Source organism: Oryzias latipes, chromosome 20 (assembly GCF_053564925.1).
Source record: "Oryzias latipes strain Hd-rR chromosome 20, Olatipes_Hd-rR_3.1".
In the NCBI taxonomy this organism is placed as follows: Eukaryota; Metazoa; Chordata; class Actinopteri; order Beloniformes; family Adrianichthyidae; genus Oryzias; species Oryzias latipes.
In genome coordinates this window covers 14496684-14513160 of record NC_136256.1, presented here as the reverse complement: position 1 = coordinate 14513160, position 16477 = coordinate 14496684, and the positions used below count along the sequence as shown (strand labels likewise).

Below are 16477 nucleotides of genomic sequence, written 5' to 3'. Positions count from 1 at the left end.
AGGGGAGGCGGGGCGATGACGTCACTGCTTTCTCCGTGTGTCCGGCTGCTGACTGACGCACACACACGCACCAGGAGCAGACTGTGTTAGCGGCAGAGAAGAGGGTTTTGTGATGGTTGTGAACTTCTGATGAGTTTCCACAGCTTCTCAGGACTAAGTAGCTGCATGTCCGCCTTCTGCGGTCCTCCTCCTGACGCACCGCGGAAAAGCTTTTTTCTGCGGACCGCCAGCTGCCTTCGCACAGCGGAGCGTGAAGCTCCCGACGATCGCTGAAGGCGGAAATGCTGCTGCGATCTGAGAAACCATCATATGAATTTGTGTTTCCAGTGGTGTCCAGAACAAAATAAAGACTGATGTAATTCCCAGATATTTACACATTTATCTGCAGCTTCACGGTGAATTTGCTGTTTGATTTATTAAGATCCAGGAATCCATGTTTGAGCAGGCCAGGTCCAGCGGTTTTTGAACAGGACCCGGTTTTACGTAATCTTAATGTGAAAAATGCAGCGGAATGTTCCTTTAGTGCCCTCGTGAATCAGAAGCTGTGAATCGCAACCCAACTTCAGCGTCGTCTGACCGCACGGATTTAAAAACATATGATCGAGCAGAGCAGGCCGCAAAATATTGCATTACTGTAATAAAAGCACATTATGAAGATAGTCTCCTGCAGCTTCGCGCTGAGTGAGTGTTTTTGGTCCAACCAGCAACGTTTAGCATCGAGAAATTTGCTGTCTGTGGATGGGGCTCCAGCTGTCATCAAACAGCAAATTCATCGCGAAGCTGCAGATAAATGTGTAAATATCTGGGAATTACATCAGTCTTTATTTTGTTCTGGACACCACTGGAAACACAAATTCATATGATGGTTTCTCAGATCGCAGCAGCATTTCCGCCTTCAGCGATCGTCGGGAGCTTCACGCTCCGCTGTGCGAAGGCAGCTGGCGGTCCGCAGAAAAAAGCTTTTCCGCGGTGCGTCAGGAGGAGGACCGCAGAAGGCGGACATGCTGCTATGTAGTCCTGAGAAGCTGTGGAAACTCATCAGAAGTTCACAACCATCACAAAACCCTCGTCTCTGCCGCTAACACAGTCTGCTCCTGGTGCATGTGTGTGTCGCTCAGCGGCCGGACACACGGAGAAAGCAGTGACGTCATCGCCCCGCCTCCCCTCTGCTAATGCTTTTTCGAAATGAATATTGTGACACGGTGGATGTGAAAATGCAAATGCAATCCCCTCTTTGCATTTTCGTTTTAATTATGACACAGAATAAGCGGTTTTAAGTATAAAATGAAAAAGCATTTTGAAATATTGCTTTTTCTTTTTAATTTTGAGTCAAAAAATGCAGCTACATTTTGAAAATTAAAAAGCATTTCTGTTAATCCATTTTAATTGTCAAATTAGACATTTCTAAATGAATTATGCTACACATTTACCAGAGAACGTCTTGAAAATGAAATGTCAAATACCATTTTAATTTTAATTTTAATTAAGTGACAGAATAAGCTGTGTTGAGGAAGGAAATGAAAAAGCATTTTGGTGGATTGCTTTTTCATTATATTTTTGAGTCAAAAAATGCTTTTTCATTTTGAAAATGAAAAAGCATTTCTGGTTTTGACTTTGCTTTTTATTTATTCTACATAATCGCTTCCACAGAAAATTGCCCTCATTAACTGATTTAACTACATTTTCCATCTCCAGGATTTCAGTTCTTTGTTCATCCCTACCGGCCCTGATAAAACACTAAGAAATTGGGAATATGAAACGTAAAATACTTTGTTCTTTGTGTTTATTTGATTCTATTAAATACATTTTGATAAGAATGACGGTACCACGATTTAGCCGCAGCTTCAGCTTTAATGTAGGGCCACAAAATGATATTTCAGGAGAGCCGCAAAATCGTCTAGAACAGTGTTTTTCAACCAGTGTGTGCTGCGGGAGATGGTCAGGTGTACCATGGGAAATTACCCATTAACTGATCTAAAAACATTTACCATCTCCAGGATATCAGCTCTTTGTTCATCCAAACAGGCCCTGATAAAACACTGAGTAGTTAGGAATATGAAAGATCTTAAAATAATTATTTCTTTTTATTTGATTCTATTAAATACATTTTGATAAGAATGACGGTACCACGATTTAGCCGCAGCTTCAGCTGCGTTAGGAAAAGTTCCGCCCATTCAACTGTCTCCACCAATCATTCTTGGGATCTTAATCACATGTCATCAGTCTGACCAATAAGAAGTGGTTAAAGTTTCCCTTCCTTGTTCTGAATTCTGCTGAAAAAGTCGCTCAGTTCTAAGAAAAATACCAGCTAAAGCTCGTCTTTAGCGGTGTAGTTTTCCACAGAATCCGGTGTCGGACCGTGGAACAAGTGAACAAAACAATGAAGCTCAGAGACGTTAGTCTTTCTGCGTTCGGCGGATATTTAACTACATCTCCCATGATGCATCGGGTTAAAAGTGACAAAGTGAGCGTGTCGGTGCACAACGAGTCTCTCCTTTTAAAGTCTTGAAACAACAGCGAACACAAATCAAAAAGTTTTTAAATCTTCTAACTTAGCTTTTATTACATCTATTAGAAAAAACAGCTGAAACTTCCAGCTTTTTCTGCCACAATTATCACAAAAATGCATGTAAGATCATGGAGGGACTGTGGATAAATACAGACTGTTTTTATCCTTTTTTTTTTTTTTGAATGCTGGTGTGCCGCTGGATTTTTGTCAAGGTTAAAGTGTGCCGTGGCTCAAAAAAGGTTGAAAAACACTGACCTAAAAGGCAAAGCTGGCTCTTTGAGCTACAAAGACCAAAAAAGACAAATAGAAATAAATATCTTTGTTCTTTCTTACCAAAGATTTATATAATTAGCACTTTTAATTAAGAGTAACTTTAAAATAAACAATAGCTACTGAAGGGTTGGATCCAGGGACGTGCACGTGATTCCAGGGGGTCAGAGGCTAAAACCCGGAAAGGGGATGGACACCTTTTTTTCTGGTTCTTTACACAATATTATTATTGTACATTGAACAATTAAATGTAAAATTTGAAAAAAATGTGCAAAAACAAAAAGAATATGGGAAATAACTTAAACAAATTACTAAAAATTGTGTTTTGGTGTTTTTCCATCTCACAATGGAGGACAAAGTGCATTTTGAAGTAATTCTTTATTAAAATCATGAATCAGAAGCAGATGAAAAATGTAATTTGAAGAAGCTTGTAGTCGTCATGTAGAAGCTACAATCAGCGGGCCACATGCTCCACATTTCAATCCATCTACTTGCAGACAAATAGACCCACGTACATCTTTGTGGCTGGATAGTTCCAGAGTGTTGCTCGCCAACTTTGTTGGGTAAAGAATCGGAGGAAAGCCTTTGTGGTGGATTGAGTTAATATCAGAAAGAAGGAACATGAGAAACTGGAAAAATACCAGGGGGACAGAGAAAAAATGGAGAAAGCTTTGAAATTGAAGGTGACTGGTGCACGTTATGTTGGAGAACTCGGGGTGGTAACCGCTAAACTGCAGCACAAAGACCTCAGACCTCTCAGTCCAGAAAAGCGCAGTGCTTTGATACTGCAGGACCCTCAAAGTCAAGTTAAAGTCCCACCATCTGTCACACACCTAAGTGTGCAAAATTTGCATTTGAGCTAAGCCTGGACGATAAACCGATTGAATGAATTATTTTCACATTTTTTGTTACGGCCGATTTCAAAAATACTAAATCGAGTTTTTGTGTGATGGCGCATTTTTGGCTCCCCAGAGCTTCCGTAGCGTTAGTTTCACACGGCCTTATGGCACGCAACAAACAACAACATCATAGCACACACAAAACAGCAAGCGACAGCATGGCTACCGGTGAGAGTGGGGAGTTTGTTCCCAAGAAAGGAATCAAATCCTTTGTTGTTTAGAACTGGTATGGGTTTGCTGCCATAGACGTGGAGGAAGAGAACCCACGCTGCAACATTTGCCTCAATCCTATCGCAGTCAAAGGCTCTCACTCGCGTGGCACACGCTCATTCCTCTTACACACGCAGTGCCAAGACACACATACACATACCAGTACTCTTTCTACAATGCCTATATAGTAAGTTCATTAATTAGTTAATTATCACTGTTATTTGTCAATAAAGAATACTGCGATGTAATTATTACTTTTACCGATATTACACGAGGCACGTGTTATACCGGTAATACCAAAAACCGGTTTATTAATTTAATTAAAACCTTAGACCCCAGATATGAGCTGTATTTTTAATCCTTTAGAAAATGGTGCTACTCTCAAACTGAATATTTGTCTCCTTTTAGTCTAGACTACAAAGTGTGACTTAAAACACAGCTGGGACTTTAAGTAAGTAACCTTTTTATTTTGGACAAGTGAAAACAAGTGTAGAAAATCAAAATAAGAAAAAAAACAAGCCAAAATTTATATAAGACAAAATTATATAAACAACACAAGTCCAAAAGGGAGTGAGAAGGAGAAGAATCTTATACTTAACTTTGATTCCAAGAATGTGTTCATTTATTTATTATTCATCCCAGAAACGGGGGTTACATTTGTCTTGCCTTTGATTAAATAAAAGCAAATTTTGCTTTAAGTTATCTGCTGTTTGTACTTATTGCTTTCCTTAAGTAGGGCGGGGGGAGGGGGGGGGTCGGGGAAAAATCAGAAATCAAATAAAAAAAAAAAAACGCAGATTTTAATTTTAGGCCATATCGCCCAGCCCTAATTTGACCTATTACCTGTGGGAGCGGTGAGCTGCAGACCCAGCCGCGCTCAGGAACCGTTTGGTAATTTAACCGCCCAACCAAGCTCGATAGTCTTTGGTATGACTCGGCCTGGATTTGAACTCACAACCTTCTAGTCACTGGGTGGACACTCCACCACAAGGCCGCTCAAGCTCCAAAGTATTCAAAAAAACTGGTGAACTTCTCTCTTCTTTGGAAATGAGCCACAAGTAACTTATGTGACATCATTTAGCAATCGTTAAGCAACAGTGGCCTTTACAAAAACAGCTAGGCTGTTTCATAACTAGCATTAATTTCTATCTTGTTTGCCCACACACTAAAACCAGATTCAATCCCACATTTAATCTTCCATCTCACTGGTGGTTTTGCCATCAGAAACAGTTCACACTGTCACGGGGTAAGAAAGATTTCACCTTCATTTCTCACTCAAAATATTAAGCCCATAAGGCAAAAAACAAGACATTTCAGCAAACCACACACTTTAATTTCAGGTGTAAAAGAGTACATGACAGTGACACGGCAGCTGGCAAAAGTCTTTGCATACATTCATGTTTTTAATCCAGTTTACGATGCATGACGGTTCCAAGGAATTGCATAAAAGAGGCGTTTGTCATGTAATTCTGTGGTTTGGGTTGAGCAGAACAGTGCAAAGGATTATTATAGATGTGTGTAAAATGCAATAATCTTGACTAGATATAAGGAGATTAGGGTAGAAGAAAGCAGCAGGAATAATGATTCATCTTTACAATGAGACAGTGCAAAACATCAATCTGTAGTAAGGCACACAACAAAACTGGAGTGTTAAAGGATTCCTTCAACGTCACTAAGCCTCATACTCTGACGGTTGGAAAATGAAGATGTGGGTTGCTCAAGGGAACTTTACTGAGGGGAGCAGTAACGGCCCGCAAACAGAATGCTCATGGAGCTGTTGTGTCTGATGAAGAAGAGGAAGGGGTGGTCAGCGATGAAGGCAGCTGGCATCAGTGCACAGCGCAGCATCATGACCGCTGCGGTGGCAGCAGCCGCCTCTGTTCCCTCCTCGTTGACCTCCACAAAAGCCTTGTGGAAGACTTCTGACAGCACCAGGTCATTGGCTGGAGACATGCCTGAGGAAAAGGGCAGAAGATTCTCAGAGGATGAGCTTAAGGTACATATCAAGTTCCATCTCAGGTTCAGTGAAGCTCCAGCTACCCACCAGAGAAATCACACTTTGACATGTCGAAAGCGTCCGCCATGCCCATGCTGACCAGGACTTTCTTCATGTCATACTTCTGCTCCATCTTGAAGCGAGGGAAGCCCACCCTGACCTCCACCTCGTTCATCATGTCTGGGCGAGTCCACTCCATAAAGTTCTCGTAGGTCAGGGCCTTCTCCAGCTAGAAGGCAAACATCTGCTTTGTGCATGTTTTGCTGGGTTCTTGGTGAGTCCATGTGCAAATGCAGGCCAATCCTACCTTCTCCAGGCCGGTGGTGCTGTCCTCGATGTCAGTGGGCAGGAAGACCAGCATGCTTAGCTCCTTGTCTTTGTAGGGCATCTCAAGGATCTATTAAAAAGAGGGAAGAATTCCTGTAAGACATGTATTTCACTGAACTCAATAAAAGGGCAAGAAAGTCTAATTGTTTTATTTTTTTGAGACCCACTCCAATAAAAATTGTGTTTAACAAGTTCCTTTGGAATTGTTTTCATGATGGAGGACATTTATAAAGAAAAGTAAGATTGAAGTTGCATTTCTGAGTATTTCTTCATTAAAATTGTTGTGAATAAGGTGCAGAGGAATTTCTGCAGTCTGAAAAAGATCGTATGTGTGACATTGAAAATATACCGGGCCGCCAGCTCCCTGCTCCGCTCCATTCTGATGCATCCACTTGCAAATAGATCCATGTTCATCGTTGTCTGAGCTGGAATCTGGATCTAAACTGTACGGCTGGATTTACAGATCCAGTATTTCTGTTGCACCGGTAATGTTGGATTGGAGGTGTGAGGGGCTGTAAGCTAGTGGGAGAGCGTGGAAACAGATGGATGATGGGAAGTAGGAGCAGGCATACTCTGTACCGCCAACAACTCAGAGGTGAATTTCTAATGAGATCCTGCTGCTCTTCAGAAACTATGTCTAAGAAAACAACTCTAGCAAAGTTTATAGAGTAAAATTGCTTTTGTTGAAAGTTCAAAGCAGCGGTGATATGACTACAACGGAGTTTTAGGGCCACGGTTAGGAAAAAAAGTTTCGAGAAAAAACTCGTCGTGTCGAGATAAAAGTCGAAATGAAGTTTCAAGATTAAAGTCGAAATGTTGCGCGAGAGAAGTGAAGCTGAGTCTTTCAGGAGTATTCAGTGTTATGGCTAATGTTAGTGAGCTAGTGGCTTTGTACTTCAGAGTTTACGACAGAGTTTTATGGCCACCAAAAAAAAAGTAAATTTAAGAGATTTTATCTCGTAAATTTATGAGAAAAAAATTCATCGATTAACAAGTGGAAAACACCGAAGTTGTCTGTTTATTGGAGCTTGAAGATGAAATATGTGGAGCCTTTTGTGAAGCTTTATTTCCGGATTATTATAGGTTTAAAACAAAGAGATTCTGAACCTTTTGGTGAGTCAAAATCAGATTATTTTCACTGGAGCCGGCTTTCCAGGGTTCAGTGTCAGTAAAGCGGAGTTTTATATGTAAAATAAGGAGCTCAGAGATACGTTTGGGTGTAGAGGACTGCTGCAGCCTTTATTTTCCTTTTCATTCACACAACCTGAAGTTCCTCTGTCACCTTATGTCATGAACCTGTCATCCGAACACCAATGCGGAAGTAAACAGTTACCTACGCCCCCTCCTGCAGATGAAGCGTCCCGCTTCATCATTAAAAAACAAAGATGAGTGAAAATAGTCTTTTATATTAGCATTAGAATGTCGAAAAAGGCAAAAAGGGCTCCTCAGACGGAAGCATCACACAAACAGAGAGATCTTGTCTTTGGTGGAGGAAGAAAAGATTCAAGCGAACAGCTGCAGGGACACCCGATGGCTTCATCGGGCTGCAAACCAACCATCAATAAAAAAAACTTTAATAAATTGTAAATCAAACAAATGAGCTTCCAGACATTTGGAACGTTATCAATAAACATTTAGCTGACCTGTTCAACAAAGTTTAGTCGGTCTGATCTGCTGCTGCGCGGCGTTCACCTGCTGCTCTGGATGCTCACTTCCACTTTAATCTCGTAAATTTAAGAGATTTTTTCTCATAAATTTACGAGTTTTTATCTCCTAAATTTACGAGATAAAATCTCTCTCGCGCAACATTGCAACTTTAATCTCGAAACTTTATTTCGCCTCTTATCTCGAAACGAGTTTTTTCTCGAAACTTTGTGACGAGAAAAAACTCGACACGTTGGCCAGAATTTTTTTCCTCACCGTGGCCCTAAAACTCTGTCGTATATGACACACAAAGGGCAGAAGAAAAGAAAAAAAGGAAGGTCTCTAATAATTTAAACAGTTTGAGTCGATGTAATACGTCCTTCTGACTGAAAAACAATAAGATTCTACATGACAGGGTTACCTGGCAGTTGATTTCAGGGATGTAGGTCAGAGGAAACTTGGATTTCTGGTACATCATTTTTACTGTCTTTTTAGCATTCTGAAAGCAAAAGAGGGAAACACAATGAAAACAGGCCCGATTAAGGGGTTTGGACCCACACCACCTTTCAATAAAAAAGAAGTCAAAGGTTTCTGAAATGAAAGTAGTGGCTAAATGTGAAGGATAAAACAAACAGGATATGATCTAAGAAAATATGATAATGTTAAGTGTTACTGTAAATTAGAGACTTGGGTTATCTTTAAGCATTTGCTAAGAATCAGATCATAAAGTTCCATACATTCTGTCACATACTGGGTCTTTTCTTCAATAGGAAATAACTTTTTTACTCAGAGTCCAACATTCTCACAATTTACCCACTGAATGTTAATAGGAGACATCTGTATTCAAATGAATTGTAGCGTTAAAAACAGTGTCTTTGTTAAGGTTCTTTATTTAAACTAAAGACTATTTTCATAATACATTGTTCACCTGTGAATGATCATCTTATTTAAAAAGCCAGAGATAAACCCTTTCCTCTGGTCTAGTTTGGGTAAATGTGTTTAAAAATGTTTTTAAACATTTTCACTAATTTTGTTATCATTACTCTTTTGCACCTATACATTCTCCTAAGATTTAAAAAGAGATGGAACTCAGATTTATTTCAATATTACCTTCAGTTCTGTCCACACTGCTCAATTAAATCAATTTATGCAGACAACTGGTTGACTATAAGAAAGAATTTGATAATAGAGCAAACAAAGCTAAAGGTTGGTCAGTACAAGCTTCAACCAAACAAAACTCAGAATATGTGTATATATGAATACTTGTAACTTTTTTTTCACCAAGATAGCTACTGAAACCCTAAGAATCTGGGTTTTGTATTGTAGTATTCCTGCTTTATGTCCACATAATACTTTGAGTGGACAGGATGATAATTTGTGCACAAACTTGTGCGCTCAAGATGCTGGTAAATTGCTCATTTGTGACCAACAAATACTTGTTTGTGGGCATAAATGATTAATTTGAGGGAAACATTTTTATTTGCTTATTTATTTTTTGAATGTCACATTCAGGGCTCCGTAGATTTTAAAACCACTCAGCTCCTCGTCAGTCTCCTGTCAGCTGCAGAGTTACCTTGTTCAGTCGGAAGTCAGCGTCACGAGTTTCCTGCGCATCAAACTTTTTGTTCCAGTTGCCTTTGAAATAGATGGCATTGACCAGCACAAGTCTGGTCAGGTTGTTCAAGGAACCCTCGGCGAGGATGTCTTTGATTTTACCTGAAAAACAAAACAAGTTAAGGCAAAGACACGGTTAGATCTGTATCAGATCTAATCAGATTACACTGCAGATCACTTCAAATGAGGATCATTTATGAAACTGAATGGACTTTGGAGTTGAGTGAAGCGTGTTTGTTCAGATGTTTTTAGGGTTGTAGACCACCTTGTGTCTGTTTCTCCACCCAGGTGTTGATGTTGAGCCTGGCAGCTTCAGAACCCTGCATGAAGTTCACCTTCTCCAGCTCTGCTTTGTAGTGCTTCCTGCTGTTTCCCAGGAACTCCTAAACAATAAAAGCCTTTGCGCTTTATTTTGTAGCTTTGCATTCTTTGAAAGAAAATTTCTATCAGTAACGCTGTGACCTGGTAAATTATTTAACAGGATGGATGACAAGACAAGGTTTTCATTCATCACATTTTCTCCTCTGCTTCTACTGTTTACAAAAAAGCCAGTTTGTCAAACACACCTCGACGAACTGGTAGGTCTGCTCTCCAAAAAGCCTGTTAGCTACACTCAGAGCGTAACTGGCCTTAGGCTTGTTGAGCTGGCCCAGCAGCTCAGCAAAGCTAGCATGGACCTGATCCTGGGAATCCCGGAGTTTCAGGCTCTGTGGAGATAAATAAACCACAGATGTGAGAAAATCTGTTCTGATGGACTTTCACTGCAGGTTAGATTTTAGTCCAGAAATCTTTAAACAAGGAAGAAAAAAAATGTTAGTAATTCATTTGGTCAAAAATGGGAAGACAATTCATGAAACTTGAGGTGTTTGTTTTTACAAATCATATAAAACACTTAACACAAAAACATACATCATATAAAAGCAGGAAAAAGAAATCCATAAACCAAACCTGTGTGGTCAACTTTTACAGAAGCTGACCCACAGGCTGTCCCTCCACCACGCTGTTAGTACGTATATAAAAAAAAAAGAGTTCATCTTTTTAAATGACATCATTGTGTTGCAGAACTAAAATGTTTTGTTGACAGAATTAAAAAAATAAAAATGAGAGAGTTCCCTGCAGGTTTCAGGTTTCATCAAGTGTCAAAAGGTTAAAAAAAAATTCAGCAACACATTCCTCTGGTTTGTGAAATCCTGTGTGACTTACAGGTGGACGCCACAGATAACGCTATCTAAAAAATCCTAATATATCTTAGATATAATTTTACTAATATAAGGCCTTATAAAGCATTCAATTGTCTCAATGAGTTAAAACTCCTGTCAGGATTTCCAGGATGCGTCATAAGGCTGGTCGTAAATCGCTTTAACCTCTGCTAGCTATGTTGTGGGAAAATGGGAAAGTGCTAATTCATAAAGAAATTGTTGGAAAATTGCAATCATTCATTGCGGTTAAAGCCGGTTCGTGGAACTGGTTATGAAGCAAACAGTTTGCTGAAAATCATTTAAACTTGGCGCGATGGGGATCAAAGAGGTCAAATCTCATGTGCAAACTAAAACATGGCAGACTGCAGATGTTTTGTTTCATTTTCTTTGTCCAATCATCTGGGGGCAAAAAAAAAAATCATTTAATGAAATTAAGATAAGCAGATCCTGATGTGACCCATAAGTACGGTCTTCCATTAGATTTGAGGCGTTCTTAAAAAATCCTTAAATGATGTTTTCCTATCGCCATTTTCCCTCATGGGTTGCCACAGCTTTCACTGATTCACACAGATTTGTAAGCAGGATGCCCTTCCTGACACAACCCTGCATTTTATCCAGGCTGGGGACCAGCACAGGGAGGCCTAGACTTGGGCTTCCCTTGTCGCTTCATAGTCAGGCAGTAGCACTAAGGGTCTTGCTTAAAGACCCACGCTGCATGAACTTCATCGAGCTGTAAATCTGAAAACAAAAGCTGCATCCATTTTTGTAATATAATACGAAATAGAAGCAAAACAGAAAAACGTCAAGTTCATTATCTCCACAGAACCCGGCACCGCCACCAGCCACACCACGAGTTAGTTCCACGCGCCCCCGTTAGCGTTTACTTTCTGCCACCTTCACTTGAGCTGGCAGACTGGCCTGGCCCTTCTGCTGCATCTGCATCATCTGCTGCGCTCCTTTAGCCTGCTGCTGCTGCTGCGGCTGCTGCTGCTGCTGCTGCCGTTGCTGCTGCTGCTTCCCTGCCTTTGAGAAGCAGAGAACCTGGGGGGTGCAGTTTACAGCCACCTGAATTAAACATTTCTTCCTTTCTTTGCTCCAAGAATCAGGTTGTGTGTATTTTATTTTAAAATCTATTTGATGTCTATGTTGCAAATATGCATAAAACCAATTTTTCTACTAATATAACCTTAATGTAGAATCAATATGGAAGAAAAAAAAGGTGAAATAAATTCAGGCATCGAGGGGTTAAAAGTACCAAACTAAAACCAACTTTGGAACTTTCCCTTCATTATTTCTGTTTTTTTAGCCATTCAGCCTGAGAAAAGCTTTTTCCATTATACCGGCACCCTGCAGGATAACAAAGCAGTGATGATGAGGAGGAATGGGTGAGCCGTCATTGATGCAGCTGGTAGTGAGGTCAGTTTATAGACAAAGTTTCTATTTATAACCTGACATACAGGAAAAAGCAAAACAAAAAACCTGCTTTACTGAAGTAGTTTACCTGGTTGAAGCAGAGAGACTGTGGGAAACTTTGATCAGACGCACACAGTCAGACATTTACACAAAAATGTCAACAACAAAAATCTATAAAACTATAAAACTATATTTCTACAAGACCCCAAAAGAAAACATACCCTATATTTTAATGCAAAAATTGAATAAAACAAATTTATAAAATGCTATTCTAGATCAAACATTAGTTTATTAAACAGTAGGCAGGTAGGTAGGTGGAGCCTCAAGTGAGAGTGGAACCTTTTCATTTGGACACAAAACCACAAAAACAGAAACTGGATCCTAAGATTATTAGAGCAAATATTTGGAAAAACAAGTGCAAACGTTGTAGCACCTCTGCTGTTCATGGATGCAGATCCAGATTTTTAAAGTTCTCTCAGAAAACCCCTCCCTGCCAAGGCTTCTGCTGAGCAGCAGTTTATCAATTCAGCATTTATCGACAATTATTATCAATCATTTTACAGAAAAAATAAGAAAACTGGTATGAAAAATCAAAAGGTAACGTTTTTTTATAGTTTGCAAATCCCCATTACAATTTCTTTCATTATTTCTATCTTTTTATTAATTTATTTTAAATGTAAGGGCGTTTCTTACAGAATCAGAGAGGATTGTGGGTGTGGCACAAATCTCTTCCAAACAGTCGAACCCGACAGTTTGACTAAGCCAGGCGTGGCCTCACTTTGGCAAACATTGGATCAAATCCTGAATGCTCTCAGGTCAACTTTGATCTCAACAGCCGTTCTTAGAAACTCCTGTTTTATGGCTGCCATTAGCTTAACGACCAACGGAAACAAATGTCATTTGTTGAGGACCTTTAGATTGAAAAATCACCCATAAATCCTCCATAAGTACTGCTTTAACAAAGCCCAAAGGAGACAACTCTGCCAAATGGGTTCTGTTCTTTTCCTTAAAATCAGGGTTAATAGTTTAAATAAAAAGGACGGCCAATCTGGAGGCATTCGATGAGTCAACTTTGAAACGGCTTTGGGGGAAGTCGGGCTGCAGCCAGGTCTGCTACACATAACTGATAACATACACAGAATATGTCAGTGTAAGCAGCTTTTTATGGCTCACCCTGTTTTGCAATCTGGATCATGTTCCTGTAATAACCAACACAGAGAACGCATCATAAAAAATGCTGAGCGAGTGAACGCTCGCACTCCACTCACAGTTGACGTGGCATTATGATGCTTTGACGCCCAGCTAAGCTGCAGAGGCATGTAACATAAGTAAATGCATCACCAAGGGGTTTGGAAACCAAAATGTGAGCTAATGGAAGCAAAAAATAAGGGGGGGGGGGGGGGGGGGCAGTGCGTGATACCTCAGTCATCTGTGAGGCTGTGGTTCCTCTGGCTCCCAGCATCACCATGGCTAGAGCGGAAGAGATGCTGAACGGAGAGTAGAACACGTTTGCCGTTTTGTCTTTGTTACTCAGCTGTTTGAACAAGTCCAGAGAGAAGTTGGTGTTGGCGCTGGAAACAGTGTTCAGGGAGGCCATGATTTCCTGCAAAAGAGACGAAAAAAAAAAAGTTTACCTCTTTTTTTAATCCTTTGAAACCGTTTTTGTTTATAGTTCGCTATAAGTTTGCTACAAAGGTTTTAAACCCAATTCTGCTATATTGCTGGGATTATTTACACCTCACCCGTTAGATTCTAATAGTAAAAAAAGATCAATTATATTATTTTATGTATTTTAAATAGATTTGTCCTCTTAGAGGCGTTAGAAACTAAAGGTTCTTAGACATCAAAGCACTGACTTTAATGTAACATTTACGACACAAATGAACCAAATACAAAAATGATTTTAAAATCTAATGTCTGAGACAATCACAAAATATTTATTAAAAAATTCAAGCTAAACAAACATCTGAGAAATAGATGTAAAAAAATAATAATAACTGAAGTTTAAAAAAAGGAAATAGTTTGTCAAAAAACAATAAAGAATAGTCAATCATCCAGTCAAATCCAAATAATCTTTATTTATGAAGCACTTTTCATGCCTTGCAACACCACGTGCTGCACGTCAGAATAAATATTCAAAAGCAATGGCGCACAGGTGAGAAAGACTGATTTCAAGAATAATTTGTCTCCGTTCTACCTTCTGCACATCCTTTTGTGTGTTTGTAATCAGATGAGGTAAATGTCCGATCAAAGTGAAGAATGTGTTCACAGACACAAACATCTGATGACTGGGAGGAATCTGAAAACCACTATCTGTTTATGTCAACTTTAGAAATCCTGTAACAAGTTTTTTTGTTTTTGTTTGTTTTACAAGATAAAATGTCAGTAAAAAGGTAAGGATTAAAGGCTAATGGTTGCTGATATCTACTTTATTAACATTTTGTGCAAAAGCATGTAACCTATTTTGCAGACCTATTATCTCTGCAAGACAACTCCAAATCTGCAAGCATGGCCAACTTTAACAATGCTAGACTAAATGTTGTATTTTTTTAATTCTCATAACAGATGGTGAAAGTCTAAAGTCTCACATGGATTTTGACTTAAGTCTAATAATCAAGTGAGGAAAAAATTTGAATGTTGTTTTTGTAGCCATCAGATTTCTAAAATACATGTAAATGCAATTCATTTGTCATTTTGTCTGATTATTTTCAAAGACTATGAGGTCTTTTATTGTCACCTGGCTTATTCCCCTGACGTGATCACGTGATCACCACAATCATTTTCCCCATGCCATTTATTCGTGCTTCTTATTTTTTAAAAAGTTTTTATGTAGATGATCGATCACATATTAAAAATAAAGAATACTCACAGATGCATAGAAACGCTTTTACTGTTCTCGCAAGATTGTATTCATGTCTATGCTAATGAATGCAAATGTTTACCTGCAGATTTTATTTTGTTCATTTGTTTAACAAACTGACAACACGAAGTTGAAGTTTTACTCTCTTTTCAGATAAAACCCACTAACAACGAGATCCTATTATGTCTTTTACTTACTGCCGGTCGCTGGTACTGCTGCGTCGAGGAGTCGCTGGTCTCAGAAAACCTGAGCTTCTAACCTGTAGTTTTGACAGATATATGTACACACCCCAACACAGAAATGTGCTTCCGCCTACGTAAGTCTACGGAAGCCGATGAGGGGCGTCAGGGACCGTTCATAAACGCCTACTTTTTACATTCTGGGCCAGTTTTTCTCAAACACTTGAAAGCACATTCTGGAAGATTTGGTAAATGTCAGCTAACATCATTCTCCAAGAAATACGTTTAGAAATTCCTTAAACTATTAAATTTGATTATGATACCTTTTTCTTAGACAGCCATGTCTTTTTAAATAATAAACCTTAGATAATGATTTTAGGTTCATAATTAAATAAGAGATTATTCATTTTATTGTTTTCTTAATGTGTTTAACAATTTGTGTGTTTTTTTTCTACATATGTGCTAGTTCAGGAGTACTTTACAGATCAACCAACAGTCATTTGGTATAAAACTTGTAAGGATTCAGTGGTTTGGTTTTATTTGTCATGTTTTTGGTTTCCTTCGTGTCAGTCACTCCACCTTCAGGTTCATGATCCACAGCTGTCTTCAGTTCAGTTAATTGCCCTCAGCCTATTTAAGTGTCTTGGTTTCTGTTCTTCCTTGTCAGGTCATCTGCTCTGTTGTGTCACAGTTTTGTTTCTCCTCATATTTTTGTCATGTTTCAGTTTGCCTATTAAATGTTTAAGTTCCTTTCACCAAGCTTGGTCTCCTGCATTTGGGTCCTCCACCACCAGTTCGTGACAAAACTCTCATTTTAAAAAACAACATATTAACCAATAATCTAGGACACAAGTTTAATTTTAAGAGATATAAAATATATATTTTTTGGGATTTGTTTATTTTAGAATACACTTTTTAAACCCAAGTGGTACATGCATCCCTTCTTGTTTATTTAAGTTCAAATTAAATGCACTAAATTCAATTCGATCGATTTAGCTAAATAAATTAAAACGTTCCTGCTCTGGAGTCAGATTAACATGCCACCAAAACCATTTTTTTCCTGATTCATAGAAAGATAAATTTGTACGGTACTTAATTTATTTAGTGCAGACTTCACGTATGCAGAGTTTTAGGTGTGTTTCTGTAACCTTCATTCATAGAAGTCAGTACCTGTCAAGAGTGAGAAAGTGTCCAAAGACATGCCCATGGAAGCAGGAATGACTCACAGACTTTGTGAAACCCTCTTACACATCTGAGATGCTTAATCAGATTAGTTGGATTTTTAGCAAACACACATTGTGAACATCTGGATATAAACATAATCCAAAAATTGAACTTTGACAGTAAATCCATTTTT

General features: G+C 39.0%; 1 protein-coding gene across 2 annotated transcripts; it reads right to left on the bottom strand.

The window, feature by feature from the left end:
- Positions 1 to 5199: 5199 nt before the first annotated feature.
- On the bottom strand, positions 5200 to 15284 carry LOC111946638 (leukocyte elastase inhibitor). Of its 2 annotated transcripts, XM_023950219.2 has the most exons (10): positions 15139 to 15278; positions 13502 to 13684; positions 11563 to 11709; positions 10036 to 10176; positions 9735 to 9852; positions 9429 to 9571; positions 8277 to 8354; positions 6192 to 6281; positions 5933 to 6113; positions 5200 to 5843 (listed from the first exon to the last, which is right to left on the bottom strand). In XM_023950219.2, the coding sequence occupies exons 2-10, from the start codon at positions 13676 to 13678 to the stop codon at positions 5617 to 5619; spliced, it is 1302 nt and encodes a 433-aa protein (XP_023805987.1). In that variant the 5' UTR covers positions 13679 to 13684; positions 15139 to 15278; the 3' UTR covers positions 5200 to 5616. The 2 variants fall into 2 exon arrangements, with proteins under 2 accessions (XP_023805987.1, XP_023805988.1); XM_023950220.2 differs by lacking the exon at positions 11563 to 11709 and having other exon boundaries at positions 15139 to 15284.
- Between the last annotated feature and the right edge of the window lie 1193 nt (positions 15285 to 16477).